At 47.5% G+C, this 17,815-nt stretch overlaps 1 protein-coding gene across 10 annotated transcripts in view; it reads right to left on the reverse strand.

Annotated features, from left to right (window-relative positions):
- Positions 1-17,815, reverse strand: part of TLN2 (talin 2) — a 495,219-nt gene that overhangs the window by 40,250 nt on the left and 437,154 nt on the right. For all 10 annotated transcript variants that reach the window (XM_061431110.1, XM_061431113.1, XM_061431111.1 and 7 more), the window contains 5 exons: positions 12,481-12,627; positions 6,773-6,939; positions 5,434-5,617; positions 1,926-2,051; positions 1,613-1,729 (listed from right to left, as the gene is read on the reverse strand). In XM_061431110.1, the coding sequence (XP_061287094.1) occupies positions 1,613-1,729; positions 1,926-2,051; positions 5,434-5,617; positions 6,773-6,939; positions 12,481-12,627 (741 nt within the window). The remainder of the gene's footprint in view (positions 1-1,612; positions 1,730-1,925; positions 2,052-5,433; positions 5,618-6,772; positions 6,940-12,480; positions 12,628-17,815) is intronic.

Consider the following 17,815-nt stretch of genomic DNA (forward strand, 5'->3'; position numbering starts at 1 on the left):
TTAGTTTCTTCTTTGCGTGAGAACTAAGCACAATGGCAACCAAGGTTGGAGTCATTAAAAACAGGACACAAGAACCCAAGTCTTCACCACTAAAACCCAACAGAATTGCTCATCTCTGCTGCTTCCCAGATGGCACTAGTGTTAAAGAACTCGCCTGCCAATGCAGGAGACATAAGAGATGTGGGTTTCACCCCAGGGTCATGAAGATCCCCTGGAGAAGGAAATGGAAACCCACTTCAGTATTCTTGCCTGAAGAATTCCATGGACAGAGGAGCCTTGAGGGCTATAGTCTGTAGGGTTGCAAGAGCTGACATGACTGAAGCAACTTAGCACGCACACACTGCTGACCCTCAGGAGCTTGTGGCCTTTGCAGGTGACTCTCTGAAGACTCCTCCTTCCAAAAGAGAAGCTGAATCTGTGAGCAGATCTGCTATTAAAAAGGAACCTCACATGATGGCCCATGTTGCCTCTGCATTTAAATTTTATTTATCTGCAATTCTTTGAAAAATATCCTAAAGCTGTCTGTTTAAGTCATTTGGCCTACTAAGAATAAAGGTACATATAAAATAATGAAAATAAATAGCATTTGTAATAGTAAATTAAAAAAAGAGGAATCTTAGTTTGAAGGTACTCATTTTCAGCATATTTGTTTCAAGGGATTAGGATGAGGCAATCCACAAGGCAATCCACGACCACCATGGAGTCAAAAGAACAGGAGACAACCACAGTAACCCCAGGATACCCTCATTCTAGGACAGTGGAACTGGGCAAGAGTGAACACAGGGTCGGAGTCTCTGAGATCAGACACCTCACGTGGAAGGCAGCCTGAAGTTAAAGGGAAGTGTCCCCAGTAAAAGCGTCTGGGTTTTCCTAACAGTGAACTCAGACTCCCACATCTATCTGTGTGCAGCAGGATGAGCTGCTGTTGGTGGCCATGGGAATCAGGCGAGGACTTCCCTGCTGTCTCAGTGAATAAGAATCCGCCTGCCAACGGAAGGGACACAGGTTTGGTCCCTCGTCCAGGAAGATTCCACATGCCACGGAGCAAGTAAGCCCATGTGCCGTGACTACTGAAGCCTACGTGCTCAGGGCCTGTGAGCTGCAACTGCTGAATTCTGTGCACCCTACAGCCCATGCCTCACAACAAGAGAAACCAGCGCAGTGAGAAGCCTGTGCACCGCAACAAAGAAACAGCCTGTTTCCCGCAACTAGAGAAAGCCTGCATGCATCAATGAAGACCCAGTACAACCAAAAATGAATAATAAAATAAGTAAAATTAAAAAAAAAAGCATAAACTCAAGGCGAGTGCAAAGGGCCACAATGAGTTTTCCCTTTGCCGAGGCTCTTCTGCAGTGCTTTCATTTTATGCTGCTATTTTAGTGGAATTAAACATGGTCCCAAGTCATACATTAATTCATTTAATTACATTTGCAAACTGATCCTAGCCAAACTCTGAGGTCAGTATCACATAGGTTCTCCATGGCACAAGGCTACCAGCAGGCAGGTGAGTGGGCCCCCCTAGCTCAGGCACTCCAAGTAAAATCTCAGAGAAGTTGCACTGGGGTCGGCTGTTGCACACAGGGCCTTAGAGAGGTGACTGGTGGCACCTTACCGTGAGCTCCTGCTTCATGTACTCGATGGTGGCCTCTAGTGCCCGTGTGCCCCGAGTGGCCTCGTCCTCCACTGCCTTCACGGTCTTGAGGAGGGAGGTGACATTGGTCACCATCACCTGCATGGGAAGACAGGCCAAGAGAAAACAGTGAGCTGAGGTCCCATCCCTCTTAGTGCAGCTCTAATGTGCCCACACCTCTACGTGAGGAAGGAACTCAGATGCTCACTGCCCCCTTCAAAACCCGAGAGTGTCATCTCTGTCTCTCACTGGAGCACCCCTGGCATACTTGCCCCTGGCTGGGGCTCCACTCTACCTTGGCAGCCCCCTTGAGCTGGTACATGGAGGGGTCATCAGCAGGCTTGCTGGCAGCTCCCTTGGTAGCACCAATGAGATCTGAGAGGGCCTTGGCCACGTCTTTGATGGCATTGATCAACACTACCTGAAAGAGAGCATGCACCCCCAGTGAGCAGCCGCACCAAGATCACAGCACAAGAGCAGGGCAGGGGGGACCTGGGAGGCGGGGCTCAGAGTCCACAGCTCCCCCGCCCGCAGCACAGGAGAGTCCCCAGGGCTTGCCCTTGGAGACTCCAGTGTAGGAGTCTGGGTGGAAATCCAGAATCCACGCTTGAAGAAGTTCCCTGAGGGAGGCAGGTACTGAGCCAGAATGCCGAACCCAGGTACAGTCTATCTGGCAAGTTCAGAAACATGTCCTGGCTGACAGCTCTGCTGAAAAGCTGCCTGTTAAAGGATGAAGGCAGCTAGGCAGACACCCCGAGAGGCAAAACCACTCACCTGTACCCAGAACTGGTCACCAAAAGCACTGAGAACAAAATGCACGCCCCCTGGCCTGGCCTGCAGCTCCCATAGCAGCCTGCCTGCATCCCCAAGTGGGATCCTGACCCACTCGCCATGCTACAGGCATGGACGTCTATCTTTTTCCCCATTGGAAATCCTCCCCGACTCTGACCTCAGGGCCTCTGCTCCATCCCCTTCTCTGCCTGGACCCCAGCTTTTTTATCCTTCAGGTCTCAGGGCAAATGTCACGTCCTCAGAGATCCTACTTGACCACTTGCGCCACAAGCCCATCTCCACCGGAATGCCCTCAGCTCGCCCTGCTTTATTTAATGCACTTAGCTGTAGTATAATAGTGATAAAGTAATGTGGAATTAGTTCATTATATACCATCTGCCTTCCTCGACTGGGATGGACGCTCCAGGAGGGCCAGCCTGGACTTCTGTTGTGTCTTGCACTCAGAACAAGGCCTGGCATGTGGTGGGCACTCAGCAAATCCTCAGGCAATGAGTGGATATACAGGTGTGAACCCACATAACACTAGATGGAACTCAGCGCCTTCACTCTTCTAACTGAACAGACAACAGACCACTTCTGGGTGACTTGGAATCTCAAGTACCAGGTGTCCTTAGGAATTCCATGATGCTGGGTATGACATTTAAGTCTTCTGGGTCCAATAGCTACAATAACAACTCCTAATTCTTACAACAGCAGCTTCCCTGCACAGAGGGCAGTGTTCCAGGTGCCGAGCCAAGTACAACGCACATGATCTTATTTAACCCTCATCACTACCTTTTCAAGTGGGAACTACAATAATTGTGTCCATACTTGAAGAGCCTGGGATCAGCTGGGTTGGGATTCAGACTCTGGTCAGTGTGATGCCAAGGACACGGTCTTCACTTCCACACTGTATTGGGCTCCTGTGGCCCTGGCTCCTTATCTGCAAATGGGGTGAGTAGTGCTAGCCACACCCCCCCACCCCCTACCACACTGCCGGCAGATGAACCAGGTAACAAATGTGAAAACATCTTAGAAACACTAGCGTCCCAGACACTGCAAGCACAGCCAGGCTGTGACTCCCAGCCTCCCACCCTCTCCATCTCGTGGCTTCTCACCCACAGAGTGCACGAACCTCTGCCAGACTCTAAAACCACAGGGCAGGCTGGGTTGTGACGGGGCTCCCGAGGAGGGGCTGTGGTGGGGACCACAGGGGAGAGGCAGAGTGGGCAGCTGTGCTGCTGACACCTGGCACAGGCTGTCCCCTCCCAGTCACTGGACACTGACCAGGAACAAGTGGGTGTACCTTTCAGACAGGGCATTTTGCACTGGTGGTCTCAAAAGAAGATGGGCTCTGGGACATCTGGATCATTTGGGAGTTAAAGACTAAGCAATTCGATACATTTTGGATTTAAATCCGAAGATCTAAATTCTCCCAGCTGATTCATTCCAGGTTGAGCCAGGCTCGGGTTCCAACTGCACTCATGCATTTTCTAGCTTTTCCTTCTTCCATGCGGGTAAGAACAATGCCCAGGCAGAGATTTCTGTGAATGCTTTGAATTCCACAGGGCAGTCAATCTGGGCTCTGATATTATCAAAGAGAAAGCCAGCACAGGAGTAAAAAGCCAACACATGGAATGTTTCCCTCAAGGGGCTCCACTCCACTGGAAGATGTCAGGAAGGGAGGGGTCACAGCCGTGTGGGAACAGAGCTGGTGGTCTGGTTGTATTCATCAGCACAATAGCTGTCATCAACTCTGGCACAGGACGGAGGGACCCTTCGTCTCCAGTGATGTCCAAATGGGCCTAACAGGCTTGTTAATTGAGTATAGTTCAAGCAGTGGAAACTGAAGTGTTCACCATTTGATGGTGCTGGGGGGTGAAACAACAGAGGGATATTTAAATTTTGCATTCAGGAATGGGAAGAATCCATCAATGCTGGCCATGGTTGGCTGTTAGTTCAGCAAGAGCTCAACTACTCTGTTGGGCATCCACGATGTGTGGAAGCCGTGAGTTTGTTTCAAAGATCAATAAACCATGGTTTCTGTCCTTGAGGAGTTGATGGTCTTGGCTGGGGGCTAAGGACCCAGCAGGTAACATCAGTGAAGTGGCTGAATCCAAAGCAGAGAGTCACAGAGCCTGGAGACCATCTCTGCCCCCCAGTTCCTCTCTCTCTTCCCCTTCAGAGTCAGATTTCTCAAATAGGGCATCTATACATACTGCCTCCTACCTTCAGCCTCATCTGGCCACTCCTCACTAACAGCCCTGACAGGGTGACCGCTGCCATCCATGGTGCTGGAGCTGGCTCTCACATCTCCTTTCTTGCCTCCTCGGCAGCGTCTCTGGAGGGCTGAAGCACTGCTTCCTCTTAACATCAGGCCCCTGGCTTTCTTCCCACCAGCTGCTGCCACTTCTCAGTCTCCTTGTGCATCTTTTTCCTGAAGATGGTCCAAATGATGGGTTCCTCAGCTTTGCCCTGACCCCGTCTCCTCATTCTCCTCTGTGGCTGTGGTCACTGTTTACTGGAGAACAAGCCCTGCATCCACACCCTCCAACCTAAGCCAGCTCAAGCCTACTCACTTGTTCCAGCTGAGTGTCTCTCTGGAACTTCTAATTCAAAACACTGCAATCTGAATCCATCTGCATCTCCACCCAGGCCAGGCCTCCCTCCAGGGAGCCTCGGCTGGGTACCGGGAGCCACTGTCCATTCACTGATGTAGCCTGAAACGCACGGTTGTCCTGGCCAGCTCCCTTGCTGTTATCTCCAAACACTTAGCGTGACCAATCATTTACCAAGCCCAGCAGAGACCTCCTTACAGATTCCTCTCAAACCTGTGGGCGTGTATCCATTGCCACAGCTGCGCTACAGTCCATGCCACGATGCTGCCTGGATAACTGCTTCCTACCAGTCCCTAAACCACAGACGCACCCACACACATACTGTCTATTCCCCAAGTTCCTATTTTGCCTTCAGTTTCTTCTAAGACCTGTGCATAGAGTCTGTGGGAACATGAGGCCTGACGACATGCCTACCTGGGTCTCGGGGTCATCAGAGCCCAAGCTGGCGGCCCCCAGCTTGACCACCTCAGCGAGCTGGGTGATGGTGGCTGCAGAGGACTGAGCTGCCTGGGCCAGCTTGTCTGGAGTGGATGCAGCCCCCGACACCAGCAATTTTGTGTCTTCCACCAAGGCCTTGGCTGTCTTCAGAATGTTCTCCCTGAGGGGAGGGAGGGCAGGGGAAGGGGGCAGACAAAGGGTAGACATTGGTCACTGGTAGTCAGGAAGAAAAGAAACCCTGTGTGTGTGTGCTCAGTCATGTCTGACACTTTGCGACCCCATGGACTGTAGCCCTCCAGGTTCCTCTGTCCATGGGATTTTTCAGGCAAGAATACTGGAGTGGGTTATTTCCTACTCCAGGGGATCTTCCCGACCCAGGGAATGAACTCACATCTCTTGTGTCTCCTGCATTGGCAGGTGGATTCTTTACAACTAGCACCACCTGGGAAGCTCAGTTAGGAAGAAAAGAAATCCTCCTAAGGGCTTTTATTAAAGAAGAGAAGGGATCCAGTTCTCCTCTTGTAATAGGAGGCTCTCATCTCCATGTAAGAGAATTAGGATAGAGGAGAGGAAAGTCAGCTCAGAATTCCCAGTCAGTTAATCGTAAAACTTCAATTACAGATTCAGGGCTATCAGTTTGGTCCCCTTCCCCTGCCCCCGTACCTTCCTCCCTGTGGTTCCTAGTGGCTCTGAAAATACTTCATAGCGACAGGGGGCCGTGAGGACACATGGGCAAGGGGACCTGGACATCAGAGCCCAGGGGGCTGAGTTTTGGAAGGGGTGACAGGGCACTGGGAATCACCTCCCCTGCCCAGTCTTGGGGCAGTGGAGAGAGGAAGAAAGGTGCTGGACACGTGGCAAGCACACGGGGGGATATATCCAGCAGCAAACGGAGACCCTAGCACCAGCCTCCGAAGCAGAGTCTGAAGAGCCAGCCTGGGAGAGACAGCAGGCTTGGAGCTTCACTCTCCATTTAGGTAGGAGCTAAATGCCTCCCCGGGCCACTCCCAGTCCCACTAGGGTTAGTGAAAAAATCAAGGGCATAGCTTTTTAGCTTAGAAATAAAAAAAAAGACGAAAAAGTTGGAACAGACTGGATGTAGGCTGTGAATGGCAGAGCTGGAACACAATTCTGTTTGTAGTTGAGAAAAGGCACTTATTTGGATTACGTGGTCCATTTCCCCCACTTGAACATCCTTGCGAAATAAAAATGCATAACCATATTTCTGGATGTTGGTCAGCATCTCCAAAGTCCATCAGGCCACAATGAACGTCTCCCTGTCCAGGAGCCCCCAGGATGGCTGTCACTCCCATACCTGTGGTCTGCGAATGTCTCGTTGTTCTCTGCATTCAGGGTCCCTGCAGTCGCAAACATGATGGTGGTGTCCAGGTCGGCGATGATCCCGGATACGGCAGTGGCAGCTGTGATACATGCCTGGGTCCCCTTGTTCCCAGCCTGGAGAGCGGACAGCACCAAGGATACCTGAGGGCAGAAAGGGAAAGTCAGTGGGTGTGGAAGATGGAGAAAATACAACCCTGAAGTTTAAAAACTAAAAAAAAAGACCACAAAGAACACAAAAAATAGAAGAGGAGGAAACTCTTCCAAACTCACTTTACGAGGCCAACATTACTCTGACACCAAAACCAGGCAACGATACCACAAAAAAAAGACAATTACAGGCCAATATCCTTGATGAACACAGAGCAAAAATCCTCCACAAAATATCAAGAAACCAAATTCAACAAAACAATAAAAGTATCACACACCATAATCAAGTGGGAATTACTCCAGGGTTGCAAGATTGGTTCAACATCCAGATATCAATGTGATATACCACATTTACAAAACAAAGGGTAAAAATTAAATAAGTCATCTCAATAAATGCAGATAAAGCATTTGACAAAATTCAACAGCCATTTATGAAAAACACTCTCAACAAAGTGCATATAGAGAGAACATATATCTCAATACAATAAAGGCCACATACAACAAGCTGATAGTTAACATTATATTCAAAGGTGAAAAGCTAAATGCTTTTCTTCTAAGATCAGGAACAAGACAAGGATGGCCACCCTCACCAGTTTAAGTCAATACAATAGTAGAAGTCCTAGCCAGAGCAGTAAGACAAGAAAAAAAATAAAAGGCATGCAAATTGGAAAGCAAGAGTAAAACTGTCCCTATTGGCAGATGACATGATATTCTATATAAAAAACCCTGATGATTCCATAAAAAAACACCAAACTTTTAGAACTAATAAATGAATTCAGCAAACTTGCAGGATACAAAATCAATAAACAAAAACCTATTGTGTGTCTATATACTAATAATGAACCAGCAGAAAGAGAAATTAGGAAATCAATCCCATTTATAACTGCATCAAAAAGAATAGAATACTTAGGAATAAATTTAACCAAGGAGGAGAAAGACTTGTGTACTGAAAACTATAAGAAGTCAAAGAAATTGAAAAAGGTACAAATAAATGAAAAGATATTTGTGCTCATGGATTAGAAGAATATTGTTAAAATATCCATGCTACCAAAACCAATATACAATTTAACACAATTCTTGCCAAAATTAAAATGGCATTTTTCACAGAAAATGAACAGTCCTAAAATTTGTACGGAACCATAAAAGATCCAAATAGCTAAAGCAATCTTGAGAAAGAACAAAACTGGGGGCATTATGCTTTTAGATTTCAAACTAAATCAGAAAGCAACAGCAATGAAAACAGTATGGTAAAGGCATAAGAACAGATATGTAGATGGAATTAGAAAGCTCAGAAATGAACCCATTCATATCTGATCAATTAATTTATGACAAAGGAGCAAAGAATATACAATGGGGGAAGAACAGTATAGTCATTAAATGGTGTTGAAAAAACTGAACAGCCATATGCAAAAAAATCAAACTGTATCACCATGATTCACCATACACAAAAATTAACTCAAACTGGGTTAAACATAAGACTTGAATATAAGACCTGAAACCATAAAACCCCTAGAAGAAAATATAGCTGGTCACTTCCTTGACAGAGGTCTTGGCAATGGATCTGACACTTAAAGCACAAGCAACAAAGCAAAAATAAACAAGTGGAACTTGTTTACATATTGATATATGTATATATGTACATATATATGAATATATAAAACTAAAAAGCTTCTGCACAGTAAAGGAAACCACCAACAAAATGGAAAGGCAATCTACTGAAATGGATAAAATATTTGCAAATCATATATTTGATAAACATAAATAGAACTCAAACTTACACAACTCAATAGCCAACCTCACCCCCCCCCCAAAAAAACCCCATCATTTTAAAAACTGGCAGACTATCTAAATGGACATTTTTTTCTGCAAAAGATACACAGATGGCCAATCAGTTCAGTTCAGTTGCTCAGTCGTGTCCGACTCTTTGCGACCCCATGAATCGCAGCATGCCAGGCCTCCCAACAGGCACATGCAAAGATGCTCCACATGACTATCAGGGAAATGCAAATCCAAACCACAGTGAAATATCTATCACCTCACATTGTCAGAAAGTTTATTATCAAAACGAAGCAACGAGTGTGGGCAAAGACGTAGAAGAAAGTGAACCCTTATGCAACTTCTGCTGGAAATAAAAACTGGTGCAGGCGTATATGAAAAATTTTATGGAGATTCCTCAAAATATAAACATAGAACACTCATATGACCCAGCAATTTCACTTCTGGCTATGTATTCGAAGAAAAAGAAAACACTAACTCAAAAAGATATATGCACCTTCAAGTTCATTGGAAAACTATTTGTCATAGTCAAGGCATAGAAAAAATCTAAGCATCCATCAAAGGACATTAGATAAAGGGAATGTGGTACATATATGCAAAGGAAAATTATTCAGCCATAAGAATGAAATCTTGCCATTTTCAACAACATGAATGGACATCAAAGACATTATACTAAGAGAAATAAATCAAAGAAGGACAAGTGCCACATTCCTCCCTTTTATGCGGAATCTGAAAACAAAGACAAAAACAAACACCAAGCCCAAAGATACAGAGAACAGATCGGTGACTGCCAGCGGCGGGGGATGAGGAGGAGGAATGGGAAAAAGAAGAGAAACTTTTTGTTCTCAGTTTAAATAAACTGAATAAAATTGAAAACAAAACAAATTCAATCAAATGCACAGAAAAAGAGATCAGATCTGTGGTTATGGTAAGGGGGTGGGGTAGAGTTTGGTGGTGGTGAGACAAGGAAACTGGTCAAAGGCAGAAACTTCCAGTTCTAAGGTAAATCCTAGGGATGCAGTGCACTAATGACGACTATAGCCAACACTGCTTTGTGATCTTTATAAAAGATGCTGAAGTCCTAAGAGTTCTCATCACAAGGAAAAAAATACATAGACACATACACTTTTTGCATTTGTAATGAAGTATGAATAACATACAGCGTTATCTGTCAACTATATAAATCTCAATAAATCTGGGGTGGGGGGGAGTAAAAAACAAAACAAAACAGAACAAACAGAAGAGTGAATTTTCTCTCTGGGAGTCAATGTGGCTTGGGGTTACCAGCAGTTTGGATTCAGCAGCCTGCCCGCCTTGGCACTGCCTTTGCTGGCGACACAACCTTGGGCAGGGTGTTTCACCTCTCTAAGTCTCAGTTTTCTCATCTGGAAAAGCGGGCTATTACTTCTTACCAATCAAGGCCGATGGGATGAATAAGTGGGGGAAAATGCATGTAAAGTACTTGGCATGTAATAAGGGTTTACTAGATGGTGCTGGAGAAGACTCCTGACAGTCCATTGGACTGTAAGGAGATCAAACCAGTCAATCTTAAGGGAAATCAACCCTGAATACTTGTAGGAAGGACTGATGCTGAAGCTCCAGTATTTTGGTCATTTGACGTGAACAGCCAACTCGTTGGAATGGGAAAGATTGAGGGCAGAAGGAGAAGAGGGAGTCAGAGGATAAGACGGCTGGATGGCATCACCGATGCAATAGACATGAACTTGGGCAACCTTCGGGAGATGGTGAGGGACAGAGAGGCTTGTCCTGTAGTCCATGGGGTCATAAAGGGTCGGACATGACTGAACAACAGAGGGCAGGTGCTACTTGATGATAAAAACCACAAAAAGGGTTAAGGGTCAGGCTCCTATGAACAGTGTGCCTGTTTCTGTCCCCACCGATCAGACTTTCTGTAGAACAGCCCTCTGCTGACACTTGTCACTCCTTCCCTTGGCTGCCTCTTTACTAGAAATTCTCCAGAGTGGACCCCAAAGGGGCTGGAGCCCAAAGAGGATGCCTTCCTTTAACCTCTCTACTCCACCACTCCCTTGCGTCACCACCTGCCACCAGCATACTCTTATGCTTCTAGAAACATTTCCCCCACAAGGCAAGCTGGATCTGCCCCACCCCTGGGGATGGCTCTTCTGCCACGGTAGAGAGGAGCTGAGCTCCCTTCACAACCACCTCCTATCTTCCAGGCCTCCCTCCATGTTCCTGCCACACCGGCCCCCTCCTTCCTTCTCCAGCCACCTGCTGTCTTCCTCTTATGGGTCTGTCCTCCTGGGTGGGGATGATCACACAGACATACCTAGACAGGTAAGGATGGTGCTGGGTGGAGATGGGAGGGCAGGGAGATGCAGCAGGAATCTACCCGTAAGGCTAGATGCTCTGAACAAACCGACTCCCTGCCTCTGATCCCTCTCCCGGCATCCTGAGTCAGGGGTACTCTGCTTGGAGAAGCAGGAAGATGGAGGGAGGCCAGCTCAGGAAGATCAGCCTGAGTGGCCACGCTCACTGGCACCTTGCAACTTGGACCACCTCCTCCCCTCCTTCATGCTCCTATTCCAAAGTCTCCTACAGGGGAACTTGGCAGGAGTAACTTCAACAGGAAGGGCTTTCAAAGGAGGGAGAATGCCTTCCTCGAGCTGAGAGATTTATTTCCTCGTCCTGGGGAAGCCTGGATAGTCCTGTGGGCTGTGGGAGACCGATGCCTGACCACGGTGAGAGACCACGGACAGAGGAGCCTCTGTCCCGGCAGCTTCAGGGGGAGGGTCCCCTGTGCACCCCTCAAGTCCCGCTGCCAAGCTTCTCAACAGTGCGGAGCTCTCTGTCCTACAACCCAAGCGAAGGACAGGGAAACACCCGCTAAGCACGGGTGCTGCTGCCGGCACCCCACGCGGCCTGTACAGCAGCGGCCCTGAAAAATAACTCCGAGAAACCAGCCAAGCAAAACCATCAGCAAACTGCAGGAGGGTCCAAGAGGAACGGACATTCAGAATGGGGTGCTATGAACCAGGGAAAACCTCCCAGAAGAAGGGGTGTTGGAGAACAGACTTAGGGAACAGTGGTTGAAATCAATCAAACTTTGAATGGTGTGCCTGGCATGGTGCCAAGCTCTTTGACACTCATCACTGTATATAACCTGCATAACCCCTGGGCCAGGCATTCTTCTTCTTCATCCTCCCTTGACTGACAAGGAAATTGAGGTGTGGCAGGGGAAGTAGCTTAGCTGAGCCCTATGCTCTCTGCTATGAGAGTCTGTCTCTACAAACAGCTGCCCATAGAGTCAGGAAATGTCCTGTGGCTCCTGTCCCCCTTCCTCACTGTGTGAACTTGGGAGGCTTAACCCTGCTGACTGCACTGTCTCCTCTGGAAATAAACAGGTTACACAAGAGGAGATGTGATCCTTCTTACCTAGTCTCAGCACTTGGGAGCCTCCCTGAAAAGGGAGGGTGGGGGCAACCATGTCCCCAGGGGCTTTAGGAGAGGTCCTGGCGCTGACTGTGACTTGGACATGGTCTGACCAGTCTATCCATAGGAGAGCCCATCAAAGTGACCACCAGGGCCCTGACCTCGGTGGGACAGTCCCTCCGTTTCTCAGGACGACGGATCACCCCCAGCTGCCCTGGGGAGACCCTGGGTGGGAGGGAAGACATCTGGACCTGACCGGGCTGGCTGGTTTTGGGCTTGGTTGCCTGGTCTGTGCCTGGGCACAGCTGGGTGCCATCGTGCCCGCCTGGCCTGAGGGCTGCTCCTTACCTTCTCTGTGACAGCGCGGGCACACTCTATCAGCTCCCTCTTGGTGTAGCTGTCCGTAGGGCACACCTGGAGGGCCCCCGCCTTCTGCACCAGGAAGATGCAGCCGTGGCCCAGGTCCTGTACGCGAGTGCGAATCTGGAAGCCGATCTGTGGAGGCAAGTCCGGGGTGGGGAGGCGAAGTATGATGGCCCTGCCGTCGAGGTCTTCCCTCCATGGAAAATTTCTTCTATGTCCTAGGGGAGCCTGGCTAGGAAAATTCCACTGCTATTAGGAGCCTGTGTTTGGTGAACTATGGAATTTGGTTGGGTTTGCTTCCCTTTTCAGAGACTGTAAAATGCCCACAGTCCCCAGTAAGCAAGCTTGGTAATATTTGTTACCTTTTCTGCTGCATTGCTTATCTGTATCCTGAGCCACTAAGTAAGAATGTTAATTAGATGAACTCTGTGGGATTATTCATTCAACCCGTGTTTATTGAGCCCTTCCTGTGTGTCAGGGCCTCTTTGAAGCAGGCAAGGCATTTAATTTCATTGATTCCTCACAAAAGCCTGGAGAGGGTAATTAGAAGTTCAGAATACACAGCTTTAGTATAAAGCATATTTTAAAGGGTTCAGATTCTTACAAATTGCTGTTTGCCAACCAGAACACCTTTTTTCCTCAGCTGTACCACGGAGTGAGAGCAGCCGTGCCAGGCCCAGGCTTCCTTTCCAGCAAGCCAGGTTGAGGTTTCCGTAAACAGTTACACTTTGAGAGCTGCTGGCCCAGGAGGCATGCATGCTTTTAATGACCTCTACGTTTGTGTGATCAGAAATGGTAATTTGCTTAAAAAAAGCCAAGTAAGCTCCATTATGGATAAGGTGCCAGCTGTCTCTTTGTGGTGTAATAAATTCCACCTCCATTTCCCAACTATGGTTTTTCTAGTAGTCATGTACGGATGGGGAAGCTGGGCCCTAAAGAAGGCTTAGTGCCAAAGAATTGATGCTTTTGAAATGCTGGGCTGGAGAAGACTCTTGAGAGTCCCTTGGACAGCAGGGAGATCAAACCAGTCAATCCTAAAAATCAACCCTGAATATTCACTGGAAAGACTGATGCTGAAGCTGAAACTCCAATACTTTGGCCACCTGATGCGAAGAGCCAACTCATTGGAAAAGACCCTGATACTGGGAAAGATTGAAGGCAAAGGAGAAGGAAGTGACAGAGGATGAGATGCTTAGATAGCATCACTGACTCAGTGGACATGAATCTGAACAAACTTTGGGAGACAGAGGAGGACAGAGGAGCCTGGTGTGCTACAGTCCATGGGATCGCAAGAGCTGCACAAAACTTAGCGACTGAACAACAGTAAACTATCTCCCAAAGTTTGCATTCTTCTGGCTCCGTTTCACAACAGTTTTCATTTTGGTCTGATCAATACAGCCCAAGTAAGCAAATGAACACAGAACAAAATAACCCTAAGCCAAGTGTTATTTTCAAAAATCCATCATAATTAGAAGCTGAGTGCTTATCCTTCCAGCATCTCTCAAGAAGAGTTACTCAGAGAGTCCAGGTTTTATGACTAAAACCTGGGAACTCACACACCTGGGAATTTGAGCTACCTGGGTGCAGTCTTTCAACATCATCCCGTGTGTCAGAGTTTAAGAAAGGGTGATTCCGGGGAGTGAGGAGGCTGCAACTGCTCACTCTGTTATAGACAGACATAATGCTTTCAGGGGAAAATGTTATTTCCTTAACCCTCTGAGGCCCAAAGGATGTTTAAATCCATTTGGTAATGCATTCTCCTGCCTAGGAAGTGAGCTTCTGCTCTTTGGGGTGTCTTCTAATCACACATGAGCAGGTGCTACTAAAGCTCTGTAATTAGGCAGGGCTTCTTGCTGACCGTCTCCACATGGAATGAGACACGAGCATCAGGCCAGAATCGTGCAACCAGATAGCTCTGAAAACACATCTGGACTAGTGCAGCATCAAGGTCACCATTGAGAACGAGACATGCTTGAATTCAGCCCACACAGTGGCAATGCCATTTAAGTGCATCTCTTTGCTGGGCATGTCTGCTGCTTTAAACATAAGGTCAACCTGAAGCAGGGGGATGCCCCAGTAAAGACTATTCTCAGTCTAGCTCTAGAGGCTTTTCAGACCCATATGGTGTAACCCTAAGTTCTCAAGAGTCAGAGCAAGGGACTTCCCTGGTAGCCCAGTGGTTAAAAATCTGCCTGCCAATGCAGGGGACACAGGTTCAATCCTTGGTCCAGGGAGATTCCACATGCCAAGGAGAAACTAAACCTGTGTGCCACTACTGAGCCCTAGAGCCCATGCTCTGCAACAAGAGAAGCCAGTGCACCACCACAAGAGAAAGCCTGTGTGTAGCAAAGAAGACCCAGCACAGCCAAAAATAAATAAAATTTAAAATTAAAAAGAAAAGAGTCGGAGCTCACCCCAAGGTAAGAGCTCTGCTGTCAAGGATGAGCACAGGTCTTTAAGGGGCAAGACACTAACAGGGAAGTCAAGTAAGGGGGGGATGGAGAAAGAAACAATCACAGACTTTCAAAATAAACAAAGACCTCATGAGCTCAGTCTTCCCATTTTACAGATGAGGAGACTGAGGCCCAGAGAAGTGCTGTGATTAGCCCAAGATCACACAGCCAATCCCTCACAAAGCCAAATGACAATCTAAGTCTTTCATCCCAAGCATGGTGCACTGTTCATTAGATCAGTGTTTTTCTAATTTAATTTTTTTTTTCTACTTAGCAGAACCCTTTCCCACTCCCCAAGAAAATCTTTCATGGAAACTCAACATCTAAAACTTAAGGAACTTGTTATTACTATACTCTTTCTTTGGAGTTAAAATTTATATTCTTGACTCAACAAGTCAACAGTTGAGGCTAAGTGATCCAAACATGGGATTATAAAGGCCAGTTACTGCCTTGGCCCCCAACTTGTTTCTGTATTTTGCCCTGCTTGCATGGTGTGGAGGATACTCGCCTGTGCATAAAGCAAAATGGGAGCATTTTCTTACAGATCCCTGGCCACCCCAGACAGAGCAGATGCCGTGCCAACCGGAGGCCAGCATAAAACCACCCATGCCCCAGGGCAAGGCAGGGGGGTGGGCAGCAGTGTATGTTTAAAAAGGGAAACTTGAGTCAAACGTGCAGAACTTCCAGAGCACCAGCTGCTTGAGGGTTCTAGAGAATGTGGTGTGAGGCTACGGTGCCAGAAAAGACCTGGTTTCCAGAAGAGCCTTCTCCAGGCACCTCTCCTGCTCCCTGTACAGAGCTGAGCCTGGGCTTTCTGTTTGCAGAATGACAGGGCACTGGGGCAACCACAGGCCACTGAAATCACTCCCCAGTCACGTGGGGGTGGGAGGGAGGAGGACCCACTCCTGAGCCGTTCCAAACCTGATATCTATGGGCTGACAATGATAAATGGTGGGAAGACACCCCCTCACCCCCCGCCACCGCAACCCACTCATGTTCTCTTAGCCCCCTCAGAAGGCTGTGCTATAAAAACACCCCAACATCCTGATGTTCAGCCTCCTTCCTGGAGATGACATCACGTTTGTAGCAAGCAATCCTCTAAATACAACTATGGAGCTGGCACAGTGGTCACCAGTTAGGAAGCCCAAGGAAGACCAGCACCAGAAAGCAAAGGGATGAGACCAAATGAATTCAACAACAGAAAAGCTTTGGAGTCCTTAGTCAACCCTGGGCTTCGTCCTGGAGTCTGGGTTTGTGCTAGATCACATGACTATCTTCTATAGCCTGGTGTAGGGCAAAGAGCACAAACTGTGATCCCCACTAAACCTGGGTTCGAATCCTGACTTTTCTGTCTACACAATAACTTGTTACCTTATTACACTTGAAACATTCACTTACTGCACAAAGTTATTTAAAAACAGGGCTTTGGACTTCCCTGGTGGTTCAGTGGTTAAGAATCCATCTGCCAATGTCGAGGACACGGGTTTGATCCCCGCTCCGGGAAGATTCCACATGCTGCCGGGCAACTAAGCCCGTGTACCTAGAGCCCTTGTTCTCAACAAGAGAAGGCACGGAAATGAGAAGGCTGCTCATATGGCACCTATAGAGTGGCCCCGCTCACTGCAATTAGAGAAAGCCTGTGTGCAGCAATGAAGACCCAGTGCAGTCATAAGTAAGTCAAATTTTAAAAGGAGGGTGGGTTCAACACTAACTATTGCAGCTGTGTGGCCCTGGGCATTTCTCAGAGTTCCTTGAGTCTCCTTCGTTTGCTTATCTACAAAATGGGAAGGGCGAATGAGTCTCGCCTTACACACTGCAGTTGAGGGAAGATGGGCCAGAGCCCATCACACCATCTGTGCCATATGGATTGGATAAATGGTTCGCATATTCCTTTCTGTCTCCACGGGCACACGGGTTAGTGAAGGACACCAGAATCAACACACTCAATGCTACTGCAATTTCACGGGAGGTTTTGTACTGCTGGAGGAACATCCTAAAAGGGAATGCATTTTGAAAGGCTGTTTCAGATAAGGGCTTTAAAAATGCTAAGCTTCTCAAAGCAACACTAAACTTCTCAGCAAACAGGACTAACCCCTTCCACCTCCCACCTCCCTGCCCGCAAAGTGATCCAACTCACCACCAGTGTTTATTATAAAGGAATGTTGCTCCAAGACATAAAACTTGGAGTTTGAAATTGGCAACTTGAGTCAAGCAATACTTAAACCTCAAGAAAAACCCTCAATTCCCCCATCCTGCCCAAATAAAAGTAAAATGGAGAAGACTGTCTCCTGGTTTTGTGCCTTGCGGGAAATTAGAAGCCTGGCTTTCATGAAGTTCTGGCTCTCATTTCAATTGGAGGGAGTCTAAGAAACACTGATCCATCTTTTACTGCCTCAAACTAAACAAAACGTACAGATTTTTCTCAGGCTTCAAGATCAATTACATCGGAAACCAGGTCAAGTGTAATTTGCCTGGGAGAGCTTATGGAAGTTGGAAAGGCAGTAATGGATGTTATCTGACAAACTACATTTTCTCCTGAGACAGAAAACATGGCAGGGAAAACCAGCGTGTAGAGCAGAAGCAGGGCATTGCTTTCCCACCTACAGAAAGTGTGCCTTGAAGTGGAAAGTTTTAGGGACGTCTAGACTGGACGCCCGTCCCATCTGGGGGAGAGGGCTGTGGTTCTCACCACGGGCTCTTGACAAATGTTCCTGCCAGCTTTTAAGACACCCAGTGTTATGAGTGGTTACAGCAACGTGCTCTCAGACATGGCACCATCATCACTAAACCTTTCCGCAGTATTTACATTTAGAAGCCGGTGGCTCACGGGATTTGTATCTTTTTCCTTCTTTTTTTAAAAAGAGGAA

This window comes from Bos javanicus, chromosome 10 (genome assembly GCF_032452875.1).
Source record: "Bos javanicus breed banteng chromosome 10, ARS-OSU_banteng_1.0, whole genome shotgun sequence".
Classification (NCBI taxonomy): domain Eukaryota; kingdom Metazoa; phylum Chordata; class Mammalia; order Artiodactyla; family Bovidae; genus Bos; species Bos javanicus.